Below are 26,697 nucleotides of genomic sequence, written 5' to 3' on the forward strand. Positions count from 1 at the left end.
CCCTTGGGAGAGGCAGGCTCAGCACCATTCTGGCAGCATGGAATGGCATCACCTGTTTGGAAGCCTGAGAGGTACATTCTCATGGCCACCACACAGCAGATAGCAATGTTTTGCCATACCAGTTGTGCCAGATATTAAGGAACTCGAGAGGGTCTCAGGATTGCCAGAGTCCTGACCATCCTGCCTCAAATAAGGGCAGGAAAGTCTAAAAATCTAAACATTAATAAAGTTAGAGTTGCCTAGTATGATGGCACATGCCTGTCATCCCAGTTACTCAGGAGGCTGAGGCAGGAGGATCACAAGTTTGAGGCCAGCCTGGGCAACCTAGTGAGACCCCCCCCCCCCCACATCTCAAAATAAAATGAAAAGGTTGAGGGTGTAATTCAATGGTAGAATGCTAGCCTTGCATGGCTGAAGTCCTGGTTCAATGTACAGTTGTTGTAAAAAAAAAATGGCAGCAATAGAATATAAGTGTTTGTATAACCTGGCCCTGAAAAACCAGCTTTTGAATTTTTTGTACGTTGCAGCTTATAGTCTTTGTGGGTTGCTCACAGTTTTATGTTAGGTGACGAGAAGTTCGAGAATAAACTACACACCAAATCTGTAAGACAAATAAGACTCTCAGAGTTTGCTTTCATTTTTTTTTTTTCATCATGGAAACAAGATCCTCACGCTGCTCTGAAATGAACGGATTCCTGGTTAATTTAAGATGACTCTGCTTTCTAAATATGCCAGCTCGAATCCATGCAGGGCTCAGTGTAGCAGAAGTAAAGCAACTGCAGCTCCTGGCAAGGAACCTCAGTCCCCACAGCGTGGACCAGCAACAGATTCCACCCCAGAGGAGGATACTTACGGGGAGCACCTTCTGCCATCTCAATGGCGGTGATTCCCAAAGACCACAAGTCACTCTGAAAAACAAGGAAGGTACAGACACGTGCATAAATTCAGTCAACAAAGGAACACTTACTTAAACCTGGGAATGGCTTGAGAGCTGCCTGTGGGAAAATCCTTCAGTTGTCCTGTTTACCAACTTCATCCCCCCAACCAAGCTCCAAGGTGAGAAGGCCCTCGTTCACTTATTTACTGATGATACTTTGCATGATGCTTAACTCAGGGTCAGTTTTCAACAAATATATGGTAAATGAATACAAGGTTTTAAAAATCAACTTATCACCGAAATTCATCTATCAATGGAACCATATGAAGTTACTGCTATTTCTTCTGAATATCTTTACTGAGTTCTAATTGTCATGAAACAAACTGCACATTCATAAAGTGTGCCATCTAATAAGGTATGACACATGAATACTCTCGGGATCCCATCACCCCAATCAAGATAGTAAACATACCCATCACTCCCCAAAGATCCCACTTGCCCTTCTATATTGTAGTCCCTGCTATCTATGGCCCCACTCCACCATCCATAGGCAACCACTGATCACTTTTCTGTCACTACGAATTAGTCTGCATCTTCCAAAGTCTTCTATTAAGAGTCACGTAAGATAATGCCTTTTGCAATCAGTTTGTTTCACTTAGCATAATGTTTTGAGGTCCACCCTTGTAGCATGTATCTGTACCTCACTCCTTTTTATTTTCTCAGTAGTATTCCATTGGGTGGACATAGTGCAGTTTGCTTTCAATGGTTGACAGACATTTGTATTGTTCCCAGTTTGAGCTAGTCAATACAAAGGTGTGCATTTTTATTTCTTTTGAGAAAATAGACAGGAGTGGAACACAGCTGGATCAGATAGTAGGTTTATCTATTTCCAATGGTTTTTAACCTGCAAGACATCCCCCATGTTTTTTAATTAGATGAGGACAGAGAGACTTTGAGGATGCTTTTTACTTGTTTCTTCCTAGTGTTTAGAAGAGAGTTTGGAACAGTTGTAGGTGCTCAATACATTTGTATAAGGATGAAATATCCTCCTTCTTGTAAGTAGACTATCATTTGAAATAAAGATCTTGTGTGTGTGTGTGTGTGTGTGTGTGTGTGTGTGTGGTGCTGGGGATTGAACCCAGGGCCTTGTGCATGCGAGACAAGTATGCTACCAACTGAGCTATATCTCCAGCTCTCAAATAGAGGTTTTTATACCCTTATATTCTTGCTTATGCTCAGACTGATTTTATGCTCTGATCAGCATTTTCTAGACCAATGATTCCCCTTTAACTGTGCGGCCTCCATCTCTAACAATATGCTTCTCCCACACTCCATGTCTATGGCTCAGTGGTCTCTAAAGATGGCAGAAGAGGGGGTCAAATCAAGAAATGGGGAAAACCAGGTTAGGAAACCTCAAACAGATAATTGCTGCATTTGTTTCCCAGCAGATGGGTTGGAAAACCTAACAGAAAATTTGGTTCAGTGGCCCACATCCTGATATAGTCTCACCCTCCTTGCATTTTAAATACATTATGCATTGTGTATATTATTCAAGACCTCACCTGCAACCTCGCTCAGATCAGAGAGACCAAAGTTAAGTTTCCTTATATTCCCAACAAACAAATGTCATGGGTCCATAAAACATATGTAACTGAAGAGGACCATGAAACTCATACTGTGTCATTCCCTACAACTAAATTTCTCAGTATCCTGTGAGTGACCCCCAGGCCTGTCCAGTGTTGGAGCTGAGGCCTACACAATGTGATGAGGACTTTCCAGGGCACTGGCCTCTTGCCTACCATGCCATCTACTTTACCACAGATGCTGGGCACACATGAACCACACATGAGGACGTAAGTGGTAGATTCTTTGCCTGTCACCAGTTGTCAGATCGATACCATTGTCGTTGGGTGCCAGGTAACTTCTCTGCTTTCAGCACTGCTCAAGAAGGTAGCTCGTACCTTCTTGCTATGTTTCAAGAAGGATTCAGAGGTTTCAGAATCACATACACCCCCAGTGAGTGCACAGTCTTGCAAAGGACGATGTTTTCCACAGGCTCTTGGCCTTGCTCAGGAGAACATTTCCAGAGCTAAAGGGGAAGGCCTGGCCCACCTGTCACAGGCTGGCACAGGAGCAGTAACTGGTACAGAGGGAAATAGCTCACTTATATGTGGGGTGTTATGGTTGGTAGACAAAGACAGTTGTTCAGGAGCCTGATGCAAACACTGAGTCACTCTGTGCAGGAGGCATCAGGAAGGAAACAGTGAGAATTGTCTGGAAATGGAGGGTCAGCTCCAAAGGTCCCTGTGCTATTTTGATCGGCAGGCCTTGGCAGTTCTGCCAGCATGTGTCCAGTATCCCTAGAAACTGCAGCATGAAATGAGGTGCGAGCAGGATGGAGGAGGCCAGGCTCTGCCCCCTGACTGCCACAGCAGAGTCAAACGCAGATGGCCTCCAAGTTTAGGAGACTGAACTGGCTGAACAGCCCACATGTCTGAAAGAGAACATGCTGGTCTGGCAAGGGGAGGGCTCCAGGGCCTGCCTCAGGTGGGGCAGAAAATGCACAGAAGACCCAGCACTCTCCTGCCTTTGGGTCTGTGTTCAAGCTCATCTCTGGGCCAGCAGCACCTCCCAGTGACCTGCAGGCTGCCTGACTCCCCTCCATGAGGTCTTCCTTTAAGTCCTATGTCCTCCCCCAGTGCTGTCCATCCCCTGCCTTTCCCAGGACAGTCCCCCCATAAACTGTCCCTTTCTAATATGCTGTGCGTTTACTCACAGCTAATTGACTGTACTTTGTGTTTATGGTTTGTGCCCCTTGCCCCCAGCACACGCATGTGCACACTCCCTGACACAAGAACATAAGGCCTACAGGACAGGGATCTTCATTTTGTTGACTTATGTATTCCAAGTACCTAGAACACTAGAGAAGGATGCAGAGCCTGAGTGGTCTGAGGGCTGGCAGGACCCTGGTAGACCTTCACGTCCAACCTTACTGTACTTCACAGCTGGGGAAAGCGACAGAGCCAAGATCATAGTGCAAAGAAGCACCAACATTTTTCAACAGAGCTGGGTCTCCTGCCTTCCAGGCCAGTCCTCTATTACCAAAGAGAAGAGCATGCATACTTTATTTTTTTTTTTAAGTCAGGGGTCCATAAAATAATCCTTCCAGATTCCTACTTCACAGGTGACTGAATGTGCTGGCAACTCAATGAAGGTGTTAAGATACAGTGAAGCACCCCAGTTCCATGCTACGAAACTGGCCTCATTCTTCAAGGCAACATGGGTTGGCTTTTCAGACAGATCTGGATTTAAATCTGGGTTCCTAATTTAGCTACCCACAGAATGCTGCTTAGAGTTTAGCTTTCTCAGCTCTATAAAAGAGGTAACTGACACGCATATGTTCAGGTATGCTCCCGGGCACAAAACCTGGCACACACTGAAGCTCAAGAGTATCGATTTCCTTCTCCTCTAAAGACTGCCTCTGTCTGCGCGATTTAGTCTTCTGTGATTACCCTCCATCTGGCTGTGGCTTACCCAACAGGCACTTTCAGCCCCTATTTTCATTGCTGTCTCTATTTCAGAGAATAGGAGAGCTACACTTGGTCTATTCTGACTCTCCTACAAGTTATGGATCTGACACAGTTATAGCCAAGGAGACATAAACAGCCATCTTCAGAGAGCTTCCACTTTTCCCAAAAATAGGGAACTAACACAGCTTGTGTCCTGCCAAATCATCCTCACTTCTTTGTGCCTTGAATCAAAACATGGTATCTGCAGCTACAGCATCCATCTTGCATTCATGAGGCAATAAACTGACAAGTCATTGTTGACAGGGTAGAAATGAAGGAACCTAGAGTTCTAATGACATTGATGAGCACCATGTCAATCTTGGAGTACCTGCATCTAAGCTTCTGGGGATGGAAGAAACACAAATACATATATACAGCCAAAGGCATTCCTAAATGATAATGCATATACAGCAATAAAAAAAAAAAGAAAGCAGATTTTGACAATAGGGGAATAGGACGTCTCACTTGTTAAGTGATCCTGGATCCATTCTACTAGAAGCAGGGAGGGTCACTGAAGACATGTCTCTCTTGGGCAGCCTGCCCCCAATCCACAAATACTCCCCTTTAAATCAGAAGCTACTCCATTCCAACTCCCTGCATCCTAGGTTTTTCATATGACCAGGCCAGCTACTGCGGCTTCTTTTAAGTTTTCATTTCATATCACTGTTAGATTTCTCTTTCTTTTGCTGGGGTTTCCTTCTTTTCCAAAAGGAACATTTATATTATTGGCCATACATACCCAAAGTTGCTTGTAAGCTATGCTTAACTGCTGTGCTCGGAAGCCTTAAATGTCCTTGACGGGCCTTGTATAAGCCCTCGGATACATTAGCAAGTCCCAAAGACACTTCAGAAGTTAAATATGGGAGAAAATATACCAATTACCACTGGTAAGACAGATCACAGGAGACAAGAAAGGGAAGAGGGAGGAACAAGATAGGAGAGAGTCAGGAAGAGATAAGTTTCTTTCATGGCCATGGCGTGACTCATTTTGGCAGGAGCTGGGTAATTCATTATTCCAGAGGTGCTGGCTGCGTAGCCTGGCCCGTGGCATGATTAATAGACCAGTGCTGTGTGCATTACAAACAGAACAGGGACACATTCTGGTGGCTCTGGGGAGGCAGACATAAGACACAATTTCTGGTTGGGAGCTGGGGACAGCGGCACACTGGCAGCTTGAACAGAAAAAGAGAGCGTTCCTTCTGGGCTGGGCTGCCAAACAGTGCAGAGCAGCAATCTCAGAAGGCCAAACCAGCCACACAAGGAAAGGGAGGCCATCTGAGGAAAGATCCCAATTTCCTCAGCTGTAAGGTGAATAAATATATATATATATATATATATATATATATATATATATATATATATATATATATATATATATATCCTTCAGGGCTGGTGTGAGAATTCAGTAAGATAATATACACCAAGCACCTAATAGTGCAGTGCACACAGTTGGTGTTTAACAGAAAAGGGTGCAGACAGATCCTTAGGCCAGTTATTATCAAAAGGCAGCTCAGCCACTAAACCTGAGTCAGATCAGATGGCAGTGAGTCTAGCACTCAGTGGACCAAGGCTGCTGAAACAGGAAGCTAGAGGAAGCCAACAGGCAGAGGCTGTCCTCTTCCCTCCTTTAGCCTGGCAGTCTCTCTCTGCCGCCCCGTAATGGCAGTGCCTGATAAGAAGTCAGGCTGTTGAGCAGAAATGGCCATGGTGGAGTCTTAGCCCCATGAACCCACTGCAAGGGGCAGCATGGAGGTCAAGTGTAGACAGACAATAGCTTAATCCTGGGCACAAAAAGGACAGTGGATTCTACCAGGTTTCACAGACCAGAAAATAGTCTTTCATTGGGTCACTGATTTGTGGTTACTTACTCATTTTGAAATATCCCAGTAGGAAAAAGGAAACAGTATGCATTGCATGTGTGGTCCCTACGGACAGCATCTTGATCTAGTGGTAAAAGTTAGAGAGAAGCAGATTCTGGTTCAACAGAAAACAATCAGAGATGTGCAATACAAATATGAGGTTGAACCACATGAAATTGTTGTTCTAGGTCAAAAATGACCCCTAATATAGCAGTGCTTTTTCAAATGATACATAAATATAAAACTACAAAGTTAATACATATATATTATCTATATTTATATACCAAGTTTATAGATTAAGTATTAGGCATTGCATTTATGTCTTTATATCTATTAACACACCTTATTCTATTACAATCGTGATATAGAATCTATTATTCTCGTTTTATACAGGCTCAGAAAGGTTAAATAATTCCCTTGGGCCAATACAGCAAACAGGAAGCAGAATCTATGGTTTAAACATGTTTTGTCTGACTTCAAAAGACTCACTTATTCATTATGTCACATACTTACTACATTACATATAAACAGAACTAAGGTGGTGAGTTCAGGGTCACTGGTGATATTCCCAAGAGAGGCAGGTATTACAAATCCTGTTTAAACATAAACTGAAGAAATACCTTTCTGCAGTCCCCATCCACCTACATGTTATTGGGCCAAAGGAAAACTACTGAACTTAATCTCTTCCACTGAGATGTGCGTGTTGCCTGGAGGAGATGCTGGGCCTGACTGAGGAGTCCTATCTAGGTGGGTGTGAACATGGACACTTATGAACATGTATAACAGGTGTCAGTTTCCTGCTAGTGGCACTAATGTGGTTGTTGGTACCATCTCGCTGCCCCCACCTTTTTTTTTTTTTGCACTGGAGATTGAACCCAAGGTACTTTACCACTGAACTACATCTTGAGCATTTATTTATTTATTTATTTAGAGACAGAGTCTCACTAAGTTGTTGAGGGTCTTGCTGAAAAGTTGCTGAGGCTAGCCTTAAACTTGCCATCCTCCTGCCTCAGCCTCCCAAGTTGCTGGAATCACAAGCATGTACCCCCATGCCCAACTGTATCATCTTCCTTTTGAACAAATAGGGAAGAACCCCTGTTTGGATTTCAGCGGACAGAGGCCTGGACTCCTTTGAAAGTATAAATGTACCATTTTGTAGCCTGAATACTGTCCTCTTGGGTGACACCTTCATCACAGTGACTCTCCTATCAGGCAGTTGTTTATGTCATCTCTGGCTGAGCCTCTGAGAAGCACTATTTCTACCCTGCTTATTAAGCCAATATCTGGGACGTGGGATAATGAATCGGGCAGTTTCTCCACAGCCTGAACACAATATTCACCCAAATACCAGAGGAGACCCCTATGCTTACAAATAATTCACAGCACCTGTGTGAAAACTCTCATAAACAGAATATAGATGAATAGCACACAGTGTTAGCACAGATCTGGCCTGGGGTATAAAAGCCCAGCAGGTATGGGGTGTTAGGACTGGCCATCCACTTCATTTCTCTCCACTAGTTTAATGAGTACAAGGCCTGCTAATGGCGAAAACATTAAAACAGGACAAGAGGAGACAGAAAATAAGAATTTTAAGTTCACCATCCACATGCCCTGTTCAGAGGTAAAACACTCTTGGAATATTCCAGATTCCTTCTAGATTTCTCATGTGTCTCTCTCCATGGCATGGGGTAGAGTAAGTTGATGTTACGAAATAGTTCTATTCCATACTCTACACTTAGGCTATCTTGGGGTCTCTTCGGATCCAACATATATGCACCCCTTTGCCAAAATAGCTATGTAATATTCTACTGGACAGATGCTCTGGTCTCTGTTCAACCTGTTTCCCATTGATGGGCATTTGGCCACAGAGAACTTTCTTTAGTGGGTGGTTCTATTAAAAGTAATAAGTACACAGGACTATAAAATGCTTGGCAGATTCCATCCAACTGAAATAAAATTCAGAGTAAGTTTTAAAAATAACAGTTTAAACAGCCTAGGAATTTTGAGTAGTTTTATTAATTTCAAATCTTTTGAATGCTTATTATTAAATGGGAAAGCTTTCATTATTGCCCCGCATACTTATCAGGGAAATGAAACCTTTCCTTTCGCTTGAAGTGTTTTGACAGAATTTCTGAAAACAAGAAAGGCAGGGCCTCCAGGGAAAGCCAACACACCAGGCAAATGAGATTCTGGCACTCCTCCTGAGGAGACTCTATTGCAGAGAGTGACTTACTGAGCCCAGTAGATAACCCACAAAGCCAGGCTGCAATAAAAGCCATGAGCTCTCAGACTACTTTCCTACAGAGGCCCTCATAATGCTGAATGACTTCACTTTTAAAAATCAAACAACAAACAAAAACTTGAAACAGTTCTTAAAGACATCTTAAGTCAAATAATAATCAATAATATCAATAATCAACAAAATCAAAACTATCCTGTCCTGGCTTACATTTTGCCTTTATTTTAAAGCAAGGGATCTCATGGCAGGAAATTTAGAAATATCCACTGGCCCTCAAGTCATCTTTTATTCTAAACATGTCATCTCGGCTGAAAGCATCTATGACGTGTGACAGCCCCTAGTGTTGACACCAGATGCTGAGCCTGGGAGACCCTGCTGGTCAACGGAACATCAAACACACAGGACCAAATCTCTGACGGGGTCCCGAATGAACTCTTGTCAACAGCCCAACCGCTGCCACAGATAGAGCCTGGCCAACCCCATGCACACAGTGGGTATTCACTAAGGCACATGGGGTGTTATTGTCAAGTTGTCCCTTGGTGACAGACCACATTCCTAAGAGAATCTGGACAGAAAATAAAAAGAGTAAGATATAGTGGCAATAAAGAAGGAAGTTTGCTTTTTTTTTTTTAAGATTAGCATCTTCTCTGGCCTATAGTGAAACTGTGAAGTGATTGAAATAAATCTTCAAAGAATCCCCAAATCTTCATTTCTGCCCAATTTTCCTGATTCACCCTTTGGTCATGCGCCTTCTTTTGTACCCGTGACAGGTGACCAGTGAAGCCCACATTATTGCCATGAGTTTTTCTTCCTTTCAAACAGCCTGCACTCATGATGAGCCTGATAAACTAATTCAGAAGAAGGTCTAAATGACTGATGGAGAGGAACCTGTTCTGTCGGGATTCTTTTTTTTTTTTTTTTTTGTGATGCTGGGGATTGAATCCAGGGCCTTGCGTATGAGCTGCAAGCACTCTACCAACTGAGCTATATCCTTAGCCCCATGATATGATTCTTTTAAAAATTGTTTTTAGTTGTTGGCGGACCGTTATTTAATTTATTTATATGCAGTGCTGAGAATCGAAAACCAGAGCCTCGCACATGCTAGGCAAGTTATCTACCACTGAGCTACAATCCCAGCCCCCAAGAAATTATTTTAATTCCAAGCTTTGGCTTGGAAAGAAGAAAGGTCTTTTCTAGTTATGCCTCTCAAAAGATCTATCAGAGGGATCTACTCTGTGCCACAGAGGAGAAGTCCCACATATAATGTATCTGTCATTATACAAAAAAGGTTAAGTTTGAGATAAGTCCAAAAACACTGATTCCTCCTGGTATATGTTCAGGTCATCTAAAATATCCAAGGCCCAGACTTAGAATAGTTAGCACTTGTAAAATATAACTAAAGTATGAAGAATTGCTCAGGGCCAGTATAACATACATGTCTACCCTGGGACATATACTTTGTGGTGGCTCCTCTGAAGAGATTTGCAAATGGAATTACTTAAACATGTTTATCATTAGCAGTTTAAATAAATGTCATTTATTTTGGCAGGAGATTAATTTTTAACTTGGCAGCTGTTTTCAGACAGATTGTTGTCAGGTTATGGCAGTGACTAACTTTAGAGGAAGGAGCATATTTACAGGAGATTAGGTTTTCAGACCTTCAAACTTGCATTTCCCCAAGGAGGCAAGTAATTTTGTCAATACCCTGAAATATTGGGTCCCAAAGATACTGCAAGGTTTGCATTGTTGTGGCCTGATTTCAATAATAATCCCACATGTGAAGAACTAAATGGTCTTTAAAACAGGACTTTGTCAAATATACTTTTCATTTGTTTGATAAACTGGAGGCTTATGCTGAAGTAAGTTATGGAGGAACAGAGCTATCTTCAGAAAGTTGGGAGACCTGGGTTCAAGACCCAGTGCAGAGAAGATCACTAACTGGGTAAGCACTTGCAAAAGGCCAGTCATTTTGGGAAGGAACGTGAACCTCTAAAACCAGGCAGTACCATGTTTTGTCCACAGGGTGTCTCTCTACCTAGTGCTCAACCTGAAAACCCACAGTTCCTACATACACATCACTGTACCTAGTCCTATCCTGTATCTATTCTTAGCCAGGAAAAAAACAATGTCAATGGACACTTGAGCTAGCAGTGGGGCAGCAACCCAAATTCATGTTTGGTGGTTGGCTTGTGGAACAGATAGAGGAAGGCTTCTTGAAGACCTCTATTTGAACATGGCTTTGAATTTATTAGAAAATCTCCAGCTTAAAATGCAAAGTGATAAGCTGCAAATCAAATTTCTGGAGAAACCACCATAGAGTAGTGATCAACATCTCATTTGGTTCTCACAGAAAAGAGACCTGAATAATTAGACTCTGAGCAATGCAGAAATGAGGAAGTCTGATTATTCTTTTCAGAAAAAGATGACCCAAGATAACAAATGCATATCTTGGCTTCTTGTATTATTAAAAGCTATCAGAATATGTTCTTGGGAGTGGAAGGGATAGGTAAAGGTTGATCAGTGGGGACCAAATTATAGTTACCTAGAAGCAAAAAGTTATTTTGTGTTATCAGTGTACAATAGAGTTACTAGAATGATAATGTACTGTACCTTTTAAAAGCTAGAAGAAAAGATTTTGAAATTTTTCAGCTTGAAGAAATTATTAAAGTTTGCGTAGAGAAATATGTTTAACTTGATTTAAACAACAGGCAATGTATACATGTTTCAAAATATCACATGGTACCCTGTTAATATGTAAAATAATAAATTTAAAAACAAGAACTAATAAACGAACTGGTCAGAGAATATGTACTTTGCCAAAAATCTAGACAATAATCAAATTGGTAAAACAAGAACTAGTAAATGAACTGGACAAAGAAGAGAATATGTACTTGGCCAAAAATCTAGACAATAATCAAAATGGAAATCCAACCTATTTTCCAAGAAAAAGAATACAGAATATGATTCAAACTTTTAAAGAAAATTTTTTTAAATAGGCATGTGAGGTGGATTCATTATAAAGATTCTCACTAAAATGTCCTTTTTTTCTCCAGTTCTCCCATTGGGACACATACATCCCAAATCTGAAAGCACAAGAGAATTCTTCCACTGCAAGACTCAGGATGGAATTTAGGTGTAATTTTAAAACACAAAGAAGAATTCATACCTTGAAATCATATGTGGCATCTGGGTTTTCGTCACAGGCAATGACTTCTGGTGCCATCCAGTAGGGGGTCCCAATGAAAGTGTTCCTCCTGCCCACTGTTCGGTCAAGCTGGGCACTGACTCCAAAGTCCACTAATGAAGAGAAAACAGCCAAATTACTGTTTATTCCCCGATCTCAGGTTTAACATGGGAAAATGGATTTGTGCTTTTTAACATGGCAAGATGTAAAAATGTACCATTTTAATCATTTTCATCTGTGGTATTAAGTCCATTAACACTGTGCAACCATCACCACCAAAACTTTTCATCTTTCCCAACTGAGCCTCTGATCCATTGAGCAAGAACTGTCCTACTGCCCTCTCCAAAGCCCTGGCAACCTCCCACTTTCTGTCTCTCTAAATTGACTGCTCAGTTACATGGAATCATAGTGTTTGTCTTCTGGTTTGGCTTATTTTACTCAGCATAATGTTCTCAAAGGTCACCCATGTTGTATCAGGTACCAGAATCCCTTCCTTGGTAATACTGAATAACATTTCACTGCATGTATATATACCACATTTTGTTTGTCTTACTGGAATGGCTTCTGCCTTTTCCATACTGTGAACATAAATTTTTCAACTTCATGATAAATGCATGAAGTATACAATGATAAAACACCAAGTGTTATATTTGGTTATACCAAGACTCCATAATGACCAAAAACAGGTGTTCAATAAAAGGCAAGCTTGATTGCCATAAAGGGTGGTACAAAAAAAGTGATAACGGCTGAGGGCTGGAGTCAGATGCCAAAGTTCGCATCCTGTTTCTGCCACTCACTAGTGTTGTGACCTAGGATGAGTGGATCAACCTCTTTGAGCTTGGACTTCCTAACTTATGAAATGAAGATGATGTCACCTACATACAGTGCTCTAATATTTACATGAGATCATCTAAGTGCCTTGTAAGGGACATGGCACTGCTACACTCTCAACAAGTAACTGTTAAACAGGGATGACCGAATCTTCCGACAGCTCATCTAATCTGCACATAAGTGTCTGCTTAGCCTACAAAACGTATGCTTTGATTTTTTTAAAACGGAATATTCATGAGATGAAAGTTTAACTCCAAATACAATAAGAGGAATTTATATATTTTTAACAAAAGAGCAAATATTTAAATCTCAATGAAAATAAACAACCATATGGACAGTCATCCTGTTCTAGATGATGAATCATGAATCCTACAGGATATTGGTCAGTTTACATTTTTACTCAAGCAGGCAAATGCGCATGGGGGTTCTGCACCTCATCTAGAGAATCCCAGACCTGCTGTGGGGAAGGGCTCTAATAGATATGCCAAAGAAAGGGATCCCCCACTGGCAACCGACACATGTAGGAGGGTAATCATTATGCACCTAAAGCAGACTACCAAGCACCCATTTTCTACAGGTGGCCTAGGTAATCATAAAATCAATATACATATAACTTAAACATATGGGAACATAGCAGAATTTGCTTATTTTAAATATGTCTAACTATGAATATTTTCAATGAAAAATTGGGTCATCAGTGTTCTGTCATAACAGCAAACATAAAAAATGTGAAATGCAGGAGATGATTTTAAGGTCTATCACTTCTAATCTTTACTGAAAAAAAAAAAAAATCCCAAATATCTCTACACATTGATTAAGCACAAGTTTCTTCTGTTCATCATAGCATTTACAACTGATTCCTCAAAATGCTTTTAGAAAATATCTTTGAAACAGAAAAAAATATTTTTTTTTCTCTTTTAGGGCAATGGCCCCCCAAACTCATGAGTAACAAATATACATTAATTTAAAGAAAGAGCTGTTGAAATCCTCTTATCAATTCTAAGCAGTCCCTTGGCTCACAGGACTCTGTTCTCACCTAGTTTAACTTCCGCATTTTCAGTCAGCAAGACATTCTGCCCTTTAATATCTCGATGAATCACTTTATGCTGGTGCAGGTGACTCAGCCCCTGCAGGGATGAAAAGGTGAGAGAGTTAATAGCAGGATAAGCCAAGATGAAAACAACCTATTTTGAATGATTCTCCCCAAATTAAACTCACCCAGAGATACTTTTACAGAATGACATTCACATCTTTGACATACTCATAGTGTTGTTCTCAACAGTAGGCCATTGATCAATATAAATGGGTACTTATTGGTTATCTTTGCAATTCATGGCACTGTGTTAAACAAAATCCCTGCATATTGGATCTGACACTAGATACCACCAGAGCACACTCTGGATGGCATGGTTAGGTTCCCACGCGCAGGAGTTTCAGTTAACAAGGTACCATGAGAAGCGAGGGCTGCCTCAATGTGCTAATTTGCATGAAAGACATCAACACTCTTTGCACAAAAGACAACCCTGATTTAACTAAATCTTCACGTGGAGGGAGCAATATTTGAATTGAAAAGTTAAAAGTTACCTTGAGTTTTACAATTTTATAATTGAACACAATAAAATATTTCTAAGGGCAGCCAAGAACTTTCCCACTGGTTTTAGCCAATGTGGTTCAAAAGAAAACCATCTCTATTCACTCAGTGGGCATTCTGTCACTGTCATTTTTAGTACTTAATGATTTTGGTGACTTTGTGCTCATTATATGAGACAATCATTCTGTGACATCCACACCTAATGATGTACCATATTTCCATGAATTACTCTGATTTTGGCTTTTTTGCATTGTGAGTTCTATAAGCTACAGATTTACTCTAAGGTAGTCACATATTTTTCAGATAAATTATAATCTAAAAGAAGCTAAAATTAGAGCCTTGAAGTAAAGCATGCTATATTCTACCATTATTAGTTCAAAGAACTATGTATCCAAGTGTCTTTTATTATTTATGATTTTCTTCTTTTAATTGTTGGCCACAAACACAAAACAGAATAAAAGGTGTGTGCGTGCACACACTCAATATCTGAATTTCCTAGTTGAAGAAATGAGATTCAGCACTAGAGTACAGATGTCCAAGAAATATTCACATGTACATTTAGCATATTAGTAAACATAAATCATGCAACAGGACAGTTTGAGGCACTGTCATAGACTCGGTAAAAAACTACCTTTCTTATCTAGTCAGTTTGGCCTAAGGTGGGCATCAAACAGATTTAAATGCATAGTTTTTACAGTCTATGAACAACCCGTAAATCCTCAAGAGAAGGGCTGAGGATCCCCCTCCCTCCTCTACCCTCTGAGTGTTCAGAAGCAGACACCAAGAGCATATAAGTGAGCCAAAGCCTGTACTGAATGGGATCATACAATATAGGGAAGATCAGCTCTGATAATTCTTCTGATCACTTCCAGGTGATCAACTATTCCTACCAGGGTGTCACCTTATGTCAAATCCTGGTATCATTTGGGAGAAGGTATTGGAAAGAAGAAGAAAAACCACTATTTTCACAATTTTTAAAACAAGGGATAGTACAAACTTTCTTTCTGCTTTTAGAACCCTGAAGATTGACCCTTCTACCCAGAAGTGCAAATGGGGATAACCAGCCCTGGAAACCTGAGAAATTTCTGGTGGCACTCACGTGTGGTCTAGAGGATGAAGTAATCCATCATGGTTTCCTGGAGTGAGTTTAAGTCATGAATTCAAGTTAAGTTAATGGCACATCAAAACACAGAGACAAATGTCAGATGAGAAGATCAGCAGATAGGTTGTTTCCCCTCAAATTGTGTTTTGTGTTATTTTTAAAGAAATCTTTACACGGAAGGGTAGGGAGGGTAAGTATAGAAGTTCACTGGATCAGACAAAGGGGAATGAAGGGAAGGGAGAGGGATGGAAATAGGAAAGACAGTAGAATAAATGGATATAACTTTCCTATGCTCATGTATGAATACACAACAGGTATAACTCCACATCATGTTCAACCCTAAGAAATGGGATCTATATTGTAATGGGTTGCACCCCATGTAACATGTATAATATGTGAAAAATACACCCTACTATCATGTATATCTAAAAACAACAAATAAAAAAATCTTTTTGCTACCTTAAGCTATAGGTATATTATTCTCTGTTTTCTTATAAGAACATTAGTTTTTTACTTTTCACCTATTTTAAGTTTTTAAATATGGTAAAAAGCAGGTATCAATCTCATGTTTACATATGAGTCATCAAATTTTGCTCATAAGAGCATTTTTTTTTAATCCATAACAACATTAGTTTTGCCATAAACACGGTGTTCATGTGATGTAGGTCTGTTCAGAGACTTTTTTTCCTCCCCTTTTGGTAATAGGGATTGAACCCAGGGTTACTTAACCACTGAGCTACACCCCCAGAACTTTTTTATTTTTTACTTTGAGACAGAGTTTTGCTAAGTTGCTGAGGCTGACCTTGACCTTGTGATCCTCCTGCCTCAGCCTCCTGAGTTACTGGGATTACAGGGGTGCACCATCATGCCTGGCTGTTCAAGGGCCTTGAGTCTGTTCCTTTGGTCCCTGTCTAGTCTACGACAATACCACTCTGTCTTAATTACTTACTAGTTTTTTAAAGAAATCCTGATAACTGGGGGCATAAGTCTTCCACTTTTGTTTTTCTTCTTTAGGATTGCTTTGGTGGTTCTGGGTGATATTTCCATATAATTTCTAAAAATCAGATCATCACTGTGCACAAATATACCTACAGGAATTTTGATTGGGAGTTCAAAAGATATGGATAAAACTGGGGAGAATGGAATACAACTCCAATTATTAAGGTCTTTATAAATCTCTCTCAGGAACTTTGTGCCGTTTTTAGAGTAGATGCCATTTACTTCTTTCTGTATATTTCTAGATATTTGATTTTTTTATGCTATTGTCAATGCTATCATTTAAAATTTTTATTTCTCTTTGTATTTTGCTTAATTTGGTTTGCATTTAAGGCCCGGTCAGTATCTATTTACATCTTCCTTCCTTTTTAATGCTCATCCACTGATTCATCCATTTGCAGCATGTAATCTATCTCTCAAAGGCATATCTTGGACATGTAGTGAACAACAATTTTAACTTTTGTTCCCTTAAATTAAGAAGACTGAGCTTATAAATAAATGATGATCATCAGGCGAATCTAGCAAGAATGCTCTGTAGACCTATAATCAGCTCTGTATTAGCAGCAAGAGAAAAATTAAAACTAGTTTAAGTGAATGCACCCAATTACCTTCTTCTCCCCAAACTGAGTACAGTAAATATGACAGGATTGTCTTTACCTCCTGATGATGAGATTTGTGGGTAAAACTGGTAGAACAAGCAGTCTTATCTAGCTCTTTTGATTACTTTAAGTAATTAGGCCTCAAGGAGTCTTTTAAAAATAAAATTAGTTAAACTAGCTTCTATGTAAAGAAATTACTAAAATCACATAATCCTGAAACACTTTAAGTGCAGGGAACGCATCACCATATTAATTATAATACAAATGGTTTACCTCAAATGACCCATCTTAAAACAACCCATTTCCTAAATCTGTCTTTATACTACACTACTTTTATGATTAAAAAAAAAATCAGATTTCTAATTAGATACATCACTGGAAGTGAATCCTTGGCCAAAGGAAATCACCTGATGTCAACCTCCAAATGACAGTGCACATGACCTATGAAAATGGCGCAGGCCCATCAGAGCAGAACTGCGTGCCCAACCACCATCACCACCAGCAGTTAGAGTAACCTTCAAGGAGGGAGGCAGAGATGGCACACTTGTGAATCACGCTAGAAGGCCACAGCACCACAGCACCCCCCAACATACCCTGTTTTGCTTGATGACTTTGGGAAATAGGTTGGTCCCCATTTGTCACCTACCCGCAAGATCTCCCTGCAGATGTATGCGATCCATTCTTCTTTCAGGGTGTTACCTTTCGTGTTCTTGATCAGGTCAGTGACAGAGCCAGCGCCACAAAACTCCATCACCAACTGGCAAAGGAAGCAAACGAGCCATTGTTATTGTTACACTTCACAGCGTCTACCAAGTCGGGTGAAGAAAGCAGATGGTATTCTAGTTGGCTGTTTGGGAATGCCAAACCTGCAAAAAAAATGTGAGGCTAAAACAGAAGCGCTTGTCTTAATATCATACTACAGTGATAGAAAGATTGTTTTTAAAATTTTCAACCTATAAGTTAACAGTTGGAAATTGATGGAAATATCTATATTCTAAATTGCTTTTTTTTTTTTTTACTGGGGTCAGGTAGGTGGCTCAGAATCAGTTGAGATTATCTGTACTTTCTTCCCAGCACAAGAATGCTTATCTCCTACAAGCAGGACCATTCCCCTGTCTGAAGACCTATGGTTCTGCAGTCAGTGCCAAGTTAGGACAACAGAAGTGCACATTGTTTATGTTATTGGTTTGTAACTGGCACTGTAAGCTGTCAGAGTGGGGACGATCTGTTTTTAATTAACTTCGGTAAATGTTCCCAGGAGGTTGGACACATCAAATAAATTCAATAAACAATAAACTCTAATTTAGCACCTTTCATCCAAAAAGCTCCAAGCACTCTATAAATATAAACTCATTACGGCACTCAGCAACTTTATAAAATAGGCAGAAAATAAACATTGCCCTTACTTAACAGCAAAGTAGAGCCTAGAAGAGGAACAGGAGTCTACATGATTTTACATCCATTTTCTAGGCTTAGAAAGGAAATATCCATTTCTATCTTTTTGCCTTCAAATGCATTTCTCAACAAAGTCATCTTCTTAGATATTTATATTGCTTTTGGTAATTACATAAAAATAATTCAGAATAATTAGTAATCAATCCCTGACTTGACAGTAGAGAAAGAACTAAAACAGATACATGGTAAAATCACATTGATGGTTTTGGCTTTGTGCAAATGTGTATGTCTGATATCAGCACTGTGTCACTAGGTCCTAAAAGATACCCACCAGGATGCAAAATCTGCAGGCAGGAATCCCGTTTTCTTTTTGTCTGTGTGTCTAATAGAACCTCTTAATAAAAAGTTACGAAATGAGTTCCATGAGTGAGTTTCCAATGCCTGGTCTGATTTGACTTATGATTTCAAAAAGCCTGGGTTACTTATAAAACCCACCCATCTTCTCCAAAGGAGGAGCAGAAGTTTCGAGGCTTACAAGAAGCTTTTACAGGGAGGTACTACAACAGACTACATTCCAACCAGAATAAGTGACAAATTTCTCATACGTAAGGGAAGCTATCAAAGACCAAAGATTCATGTCAAAAAGGACTCTAGTCATTGACTAGAACAATACTGGCAATGTCTAGAAACACATTAAATATGCTTAATTAAATGTGTTAATAAAGTAACCTCCCAAGAACAAAATTGGCAATATTAGAAGAAAATAACAAACCAACTTATTCTTTTGAGAACTAGTTAAAGTGGGGGGAGGGTTCTGGTTTATTCTTTCTTTTTCTTTAACTGTAAGATTTACTTTTAGTGACAGAAATGTATTCTTTCTTACACTAATTTTACCACTGGATAGCTAAATAATAAAACATGGAAAACTTCTATTCATGAAAGTAGATATCCCATTTAACAAATGATGAAGGCATAATACAACTACATTGTCATTATTTGTACCTCCTAATGAGCAGACTTCGTTGCTGACATAAACAAGTAAGAAATAACTAAGATTTGCTTCTTGATAGAAGAACAAAGCATCACCTAAGAGGTAGTGTTGCCAAAAAAAAAACAAAAAACAAAAAAACAAAAACCTGAATCTGCTGGAGCCTCTAGTTCTTTCCACCCACAACTTACAGGAAATCAGCTAAGTCTAGACTAGGAAACTTGTCTAGACAAATTGTTTCTTCACCAAATGAGTTGCAAAGGAAAAGAAAAGAGAGTTGGAAGGGAAACCTGTAGACATAAAATGTTTTTTAAAGTAAATCAACAGGGGCTGGGGCTGTCTCTCCTTGGCAGAGCACCTGCCTAGCACGCATGAGGTACTGGGTTTGATCCCTAGCATCACATAAAAATAAACAAATAAATGCATGCTGTCCATCTACAACTACAAAAAAAAAATTCAATTTAAAAAACAAATCAACAAATTGCAATGGATACATCTTATTTGGACACTAAAACAGATACATAAATATAAATAAATTACTAAATTTCTAAAAAAAAGCTAAAATATTTTTGAGACTGTTACAACTTAGACTTAGATAGTTGATAATGCTAAGGAAATAAGATTAGCATTTTTAGAAGTGTGATAATGGTTCTGTGGTTAGTAAAAAAATGTTCTTGTCTTTTAAAGAAATATGCAGACATACTTATGGATAAAAGTGTATCACAGTTTCTTCTACAAATGATGGTGGGACAACTCAACTGGATATCCACATGTAGAACAATGGTGTTCGATCTTTACCTCCCACCATATGCAAAAATGTTAACTCAAAAATAATCAAAGACCTAAATTTTTGTTTGTTTGATTTTAGCATTAGAGACCTAAATGTAAGAGCTAAAACTATTAAACTTTTAAGAGAAAAAAAAATTCTCAGGGACCTTTCTTCTTGAATCTTTTCAATGACTCTTCTTGAAACATTTCAATGGATTCTTAGACATTGCAACAATTCACTAGTGACAAAAGAGAAAAATATTAATTTCATCAAAATTATACACTATTGTGCATTAAAGGACACTTTATTAAGAAAGTGAAGGGATAACCCGATAGAATATAAATATATATACAAATTGTTTACCTGACAAGGGCCTAGTATCCGGAATATATAAAGAACATTTACAACTCAACAATGAGAAGACAAGAAATTCAATTTAATGGGCAAAAGACTTGATATCTCTCTAAAGAAGGATAACCAAAAAATGGCTAATAATCACATGAAAAGCTGTTCAACACCACTGGTCATTAGGAAAATACACATTAAACCCATAGGGAAGTGTCACTTTATACCCATGAGGATGACTATAATTTTTAAAAATGTAGGGAAATCCGAATCTTCATCCATTGCTGAAGGCACAGTAACATGGTGCAGTCACTGTGGCCAACAGTTCATGAGACCCTCAATGAGATGAACACAGAATTGATAGAGAACTCAGTAATTCTACTTCTAGATGTATACCCAAAACACTGAAAACAGATTTAAAAAAAAAAAAAAAAAAAACCTGAATAAGAATGTCCAAAGTAGTGCTATTCACAATAGATAAAAGTTGGAAATAACCAAAATATCCATCAACAGATGAACAAACAAAAAGTGTAATGGATGAAGTCTAGATAGAGGATACATCATGGATGAATCAAGAAAACATTATGCTAAGTGAAAGTGAAAGCAGCCAGAAAAAGAAAGAATATATATATATATATATATATTCCATTTATATGAAATATCCAAAATAGGCAAATCCATGAAGAGAGAAAGCAGATTAGTGGCTTCCGGGTACTGGGTGGGGAAAACAGGAGTGACTGCTTAATGAATACAGTTTTCTTTTAGGATGACGGAAAATTCTGGAACCAAATAATAGTAATGGATTGTTCAACACTGTGAATATACTGAACGCCACTGAATTGTACACTTTAAAATGATTAGGATTTAGGTAAATATGGTATTATGTGTATTTTTTTCAGAAATTTTAAAGAAAATTATAAATATGTTTCAAATTAATCCTAGAAGAGGGGGAATTTGATGAATTTGTAGATAGAGTGGGATTAGCCACTGGTAGAAAAGTGTTCATCATACTGCTCTAGATATGTGATTTTGGGGGGGATCCTCCATAAAACCAAGTTCAACAAAAACCATTATGTAGCTGACTACAATTCAAAGCCAGCAGAATAGTCCAAAGAAACATCCTTGTGTAGAATGGAAAGAAATATTTTCTCAAGTGAACAAAACACTTGTGCCTTTTCTTTCAATCTCATTTTGAAAAAACCAAGAGACCAGACCTCCCATGAATGTGTCCACTGCTCCAGGATCAGCTGGAGATACTGTCCTGGCCCTGTGCTGCATTAGGCCACATAATTGTAGTTCCCAGAGAAAGCAGTGGAAGCCCAGTGACTCTGGTCTTTCAAAATTAGATTGGACAAAATACTTTCAAGTCTTCAGTAGGAAACAATTCTACTCTAGCCAGGCACTAATGTCAGTGATTTCTATAATTTGCTTCTCCATTCAGCTCCAGCTGAAGGCTGCTGAATTCTTTTCATCTCACAGTGGAACAAAAATGATTGTTAAATTATGTAATGGGATTTTTTTTAAGAAAGAAAGAAACCAGCACTTGGTAGCAAGGGGTTCCTCCAGCCACACAGCAATACTGATAATTACTGCTACCACACAGTGGGGAGGCCTCCCCATAAGCAACCTCATCACATTAATAAACAGAGACAGGGCTCCACATGCCAAGCCCAGCAGCAATAAGTCAATAACTTCACATCTCACAAGGAAGACATGATGGATCATTAATATTCTCCTCAAAGAAAGTTCTCAAAGAGTTTATGCTGGAACAAAAATATTTGTTAACGTTTGCTGAGAATTTACCATGTGCCAAGGACTGGGTGAAATGATTTACCACTTAGTCGTTACAAAACTGTTGTCTTTCTAGTCTCCTTCTCTTAATTCCTTTATTTATTTGGAATCGGACATTGTTAAGGTCTACAGCATTATGCATAGTATATAATCATTAATCAGCTAACACAGTTATAAAGCATACTGCTTTCTAAATTACCAGCTTTGAGACTTTGGGCAGGTTCCCTAACCACCTATCACCGCTATGCTAAAATACAAAATAAAAGCATCAACTTTATAGGTTTGATGTGAGCATTCCTTGAGTCTATTGATATAAAATTTCTCATGGCCAGAAATCTCAAAATATATCTATTACTTTTCTTTTTCTTTTTTTGAGCAGAGGAGAGGTACCTGGGATTCAATTCAGGGGCACTCGACTTCTGAGTCACATCCTCAGCCCTATTTTGTATATTATTTAGAGACAGGGTCACACTGAGTGGCTTATCGCCTCACCCTTGCTGAGGCTGGCTTTGGACACAGACCCTCCTGTCTCAGCCTCCCAAGCCGCTGGGATTACAGGCGTGAGCATTTTTCCATTGTTTATTCGGTTTGCATTGTAAAAGACAAGGAGGAGGAGTTTCTGACTTGGAGGGGGACATCAATAGGTCCTCAAGGCCCACTTTACTGGGATTGGGGAAGAGTCAGAGTGAGAGATGCTGAAAGGGTATCAGGCACATATGTTCCTAAAACTTCTATTAAGAAAAGAGTACCAAGGACACACGGCGTGGTTTTAAAAGTTTGTATCACAGCAAGAAGACACAGTGGTACATATGAGGACAGTGGATCTTTCTGTTTGGAAGGTGGTGGTAATGCAAGTGGGGGAAGGAGAGATGAAAATCACTCTTCCATTTGAAACTCTCATTCAATACCAACTAAACAAATAATGGGTCAGAAACAAATTAGCATGCCTGCCACTGGAAGTAAAGAAGGAAGATGAAGTTGAAGGTGGAAAAGAAACATGCTCAGGCATGCTGGGCCTGGCCTGGTGCATGAATTCTAAAAAGAGCTCAGTGTAGCACCATCAAATGATCAGAAATGAGGATTCCTGCATGAGGTGGACATGAATAGTTATTCCTATATAAATAAAAAGAGACTAAGTTTTTGAAACAGAGTTTTGACATATTTCACCATTTGCATGGTTGATTGTTACATATTTTAGTCAGCTGTCTCACATTTCTGACAAGTGTGAGATTTTTCTCTCAGAGGTTGGGAGGCACTTATTATGCCCTCCGGTGCACCCCCAACCCCAGGTTTACAACTGATGAAAGAGGCTCCAGCCTCAGCTGATCCCAGAGGAGTTTCAGAAGCACCAAGATCGCCCTGAACTCACCTCCTTCCCAAGACACAGACAAGGGCCTGTAGAACAGAATCACCAGATGAGGTCATTTAGAGCCTTCCTTTTCCAACCCCAGAAACCCCTGAAAAATTTTAAAAAGGTTAATTCTCAGAAGCTAGGGTGATTTCTGAGGTCCCTAAAGGATTTGCTCACTTTCTAGTTAATTGGTTTTTAGTTCCTGAAACAAGGCCCTAAGATAGTATTTTAAAATGGTGTGCACTAACCCAGAACACAGTGAAAGGAACTCATTACCCACCCCCGCCCCCCGCCCCAATGTCACTGGTCAGTCACCCACAGAATAAATAACTATTAACAGATAGCTCTCTTTAATAGTAAAAGGAGGGGTAGGAGCAAAAGGTAAGAAAGGGGAGCAGGCAGATGAAGGGCTTCCTAAAATGAACCAAGCAGGTGAAGAGACACCCTAAAAAAGGATGGGAAAGTATGTGGTGCACATCTGCAATCCCAGTGGCTCAGGAGACTAAGACAGGAGGATCACAAGTTCAAGGCCAGCCTCAGCAACTTAGTGAAACTGTCTCAAAATAAAAACTAAAAAGGGCTGGGGATGTGACTCAGTGGTTAAGCATCTCTTGGTTTAATCCCTGCTACCAAAAAAAAAGAAAAAAAGAAAAGAAAAAAGGGTGGGAAAAATATTTCCAAGGATTCACAACTCTGCAAATGATCAGGGTACTGACCTTGAAAGTCCAGAAACCTCAGTGAGACACAAGATATTTTTTTAACATGTGTGGTTAGAACAGCCATGGCTCTCATCTGCATGATTTATGAAGGTGTAAACCAAACCCATATTCTGTAACTTTGTTAGAGAAGAGCTGTTTCATTCACCAAAAGTAGTTTAAGTCTCACAATATAAAAAATATGTATATAGGAACATAAAACAAAAATAGGTTGGTCCACACATGAATACATTTATCATTCAACTGACCAACTAAAGTAAAGTAAGACTGTTAAGCATTTCAAATTTGAAAAGCAACCTCAACAGCCTTTTGCAATCATTTTGAAATTAGCATGTATGGGGGGGGGCTCTTTTGGTTTCTGTATTTTATTTTTAGACTTGAAAAGAGAATGCGTGAAGTACCAATTCTAAGTTTTCCAAAGATAAGAAAATGAGTCCCATGGTTGTGAAGTGTCTCAAACTTGGTCAATAAGTCTTCTGGACAATGAATAACTTTATACTTTGAGAATGACAAAGGCACTTTGAATATACTGAGCCTATTTTGTATTTTGAGCAACCAGAGCCTGTCCAAAGGGCACCCTCCCACACATGCTCAATCACTGCCCATGTTGAGTAGACAGACAGCTCAGACTCAGCACGAGAACATTCAAGGAAATGCTAGAGAAATTAGCTATGCTGGGACTTGAATTTCACAGTAGGCATGCGTGATCTTCTGCAGAATTGTTGTTGGGAGGAGTAAATCATTAATGTCCATTATGTCCACAAGCCCAATTGTAGAAGCTAACCTTCAGGAAGTAAGAAATGGTACAATTCTGTATCTCAGAATGTTACAACCAAATAGAAGAATTTGGGGTGAGAATCAAGGAGTAAGTTTTCAGACAAGTTAAAAATAGGAAAAGAGAAGCCAGGCGTGGTGGCACATACCAACTGTAATCCCAGAGACTCGGGAGGTTGAGTTAGGTGGATCACAAGTTCAAAGCCAGGCCTAAGCAACTTAGTGAGACCCCAAGCAACTTAGTGAGACCCTGTCTCAAAATAAAAAAATAAAAAGGAGCGGGGGTGTAGCTTAGCAGTTGAGTGCCCCTGCATTCACTCCCTAGTACTTAAAAAAACGAAAAAGAAAAGGAAAAGAGAAATACTAGCCTTAGAGCATTTGGGAATAAGCATCTTGGTAGTGAAGAATTTTGAGGCGTGTTCAGTGTAAATAGGAACATTGGCTGAAAATTAACCTAAAAAAGGAACTAGAAGTTTTACTTAGACCATTAGCAAAATAACTTGGGACATACGTGAAGTCCTTTTGCTAAGATGAAAAGCAGTTTAAACACAATTCTAATGAAATTCTTTGCGGGTAGAAGAAGGAATTGGTTGTCTCATTATTGTCAAGGAATCATCCATTAATTTAGGTGTAGCATAAAATCTGTTGATATCTGGGCATCTTATGTTTTGTCTCTGTAGGTCACGCAACTGCGACATCTGGCAGATTGTTTATAATTATTCTTCCTACCATTTCAGGCACTCCTGTATTGACTAAATTCAACCTTTAGAAATCTTCTATTCACAAATAATGAGATTCAAACATTTCTCCAGATGAGTGACCTAGCTTCTACCTATGAAGGGAGTTCTTCACTCATAAAAGAAAAGATCACTGATTAAAAACATTTTTTTTTTAAAGGAAAATCTCATTTCTGGTACATAGAACTAAGAGAAAATTTAATTAACTATTCAAAGGCTCTGCTACAGGTGGTTGAATTTTTAATAGTGTTACCTGTAGCCCCTTACTTTTAAATTGCAAAACAATCAAAAATGAAGTAGGCATGGTTTCTGCCAAGCCAAGATGCCACAGCAATTTAAATCTAAACTATGGCAGATTTCAGTTTGGGGGTTCTGGCCAATGGCAGTGCAGATTCTAGAAAGGGTCTCTATTTGGGATTGAAATGAGTTCACATCTTAGTTCATCTTGGTGGCTTTTCTGGATGGTCTTACACAAGCCTGGGCAAGTACTGCAAGAGCGTGAGGTTGAGGATGAAGGGGAGACAAGAGACTGGTGGGGCCTCTGGCACAAAGTGGAGTGGCATGTGTCCTGCTAGCAGCTGGCAGACTGTTCTAACATATTGCTGCTATTTAGGATTTCAGGACCAATATTTTTAGATCATTTGATTTTTTCAAACTTTTCAAGAAATCCAGACTTTTGTGTGAAACTGCTCAATTTTTCTAATGTTGGCATAATTAAAACACTATTACCTTCTGTGAACCAAATTAAACATATTAGCCTCTGTGTGCCAGTTTGCCAACTCAGACCTAGTCCAACATCACCATTTTATCTATCTATCTATCTATCTATCTATCTATCTATCTATCTATCTATCTTTGGTACTGAGGATTGAACTCAGGGACCCTCCACCACTCACTGAGCCACACCCCCAACCCTATTTTGTATTTATTTAAAGACAGGGTCTCATTGAGTTGCTTAGCACCTTTGCTTTAGTGCTGAGGCTG

The 26,697-nt window shown here is 39.4% G+C and overlaps 1 protein-coding gene across 7 annotated transcripts in view; it reads right to left on the bottom strand.

Moving 5' to 3' along the window:
• The window catches only part of Tnik (TRAF2 and NCK interacting kinase), a 383,659-nt gene that overhangs the window by 107,594 nt on the left and 249,368 nt on the right, over window positions 1-26,697 (bottom strand). For all 7 annotated transcript variants that reach the window (XM_058572271.1, XM_058572273.1, XM_058572272.1 and 4 more), the window contains exons 5-8: window positions 17,494-17,604; window positions 13,596-13,686; window positions 11,711-11,841; window positions 854-908 (exon numbers count right to left, since the gene is read on the bottom strand). In XM_058572271.1, coding sequence (XP_058428254.1) covers window positions 854-908; window positions 11,711-11,841; window positions 13,596-13,686; window positions 17,494-17,604 — 388 coding nt within the window. The remainder of the gene's footprint in view (window positions 1-853; window positions 909-11,710; window positions 11,842-13,595; window positions 13,687-17,493; window positions 17,605-26,697) is intronic.

The sequence above is a fragment of the Marmota monax genome, unplaced genomic scaffold (genome assembly GCF_021218885.2).
Source record: "Marmota monax isolate L192 unplaced genomic scaffold, Marmota_monax_Labrador192_F-V1.1 WCK01_AAM20220418_F8-fsc00110, whole genome shotgun sequence".
NCBI classification, from domain to species: Eukaryota; Metazoa; Chordata; class Mammalia; order Rodentia; family Sciuridae; genus Marmota; species Marmota monax.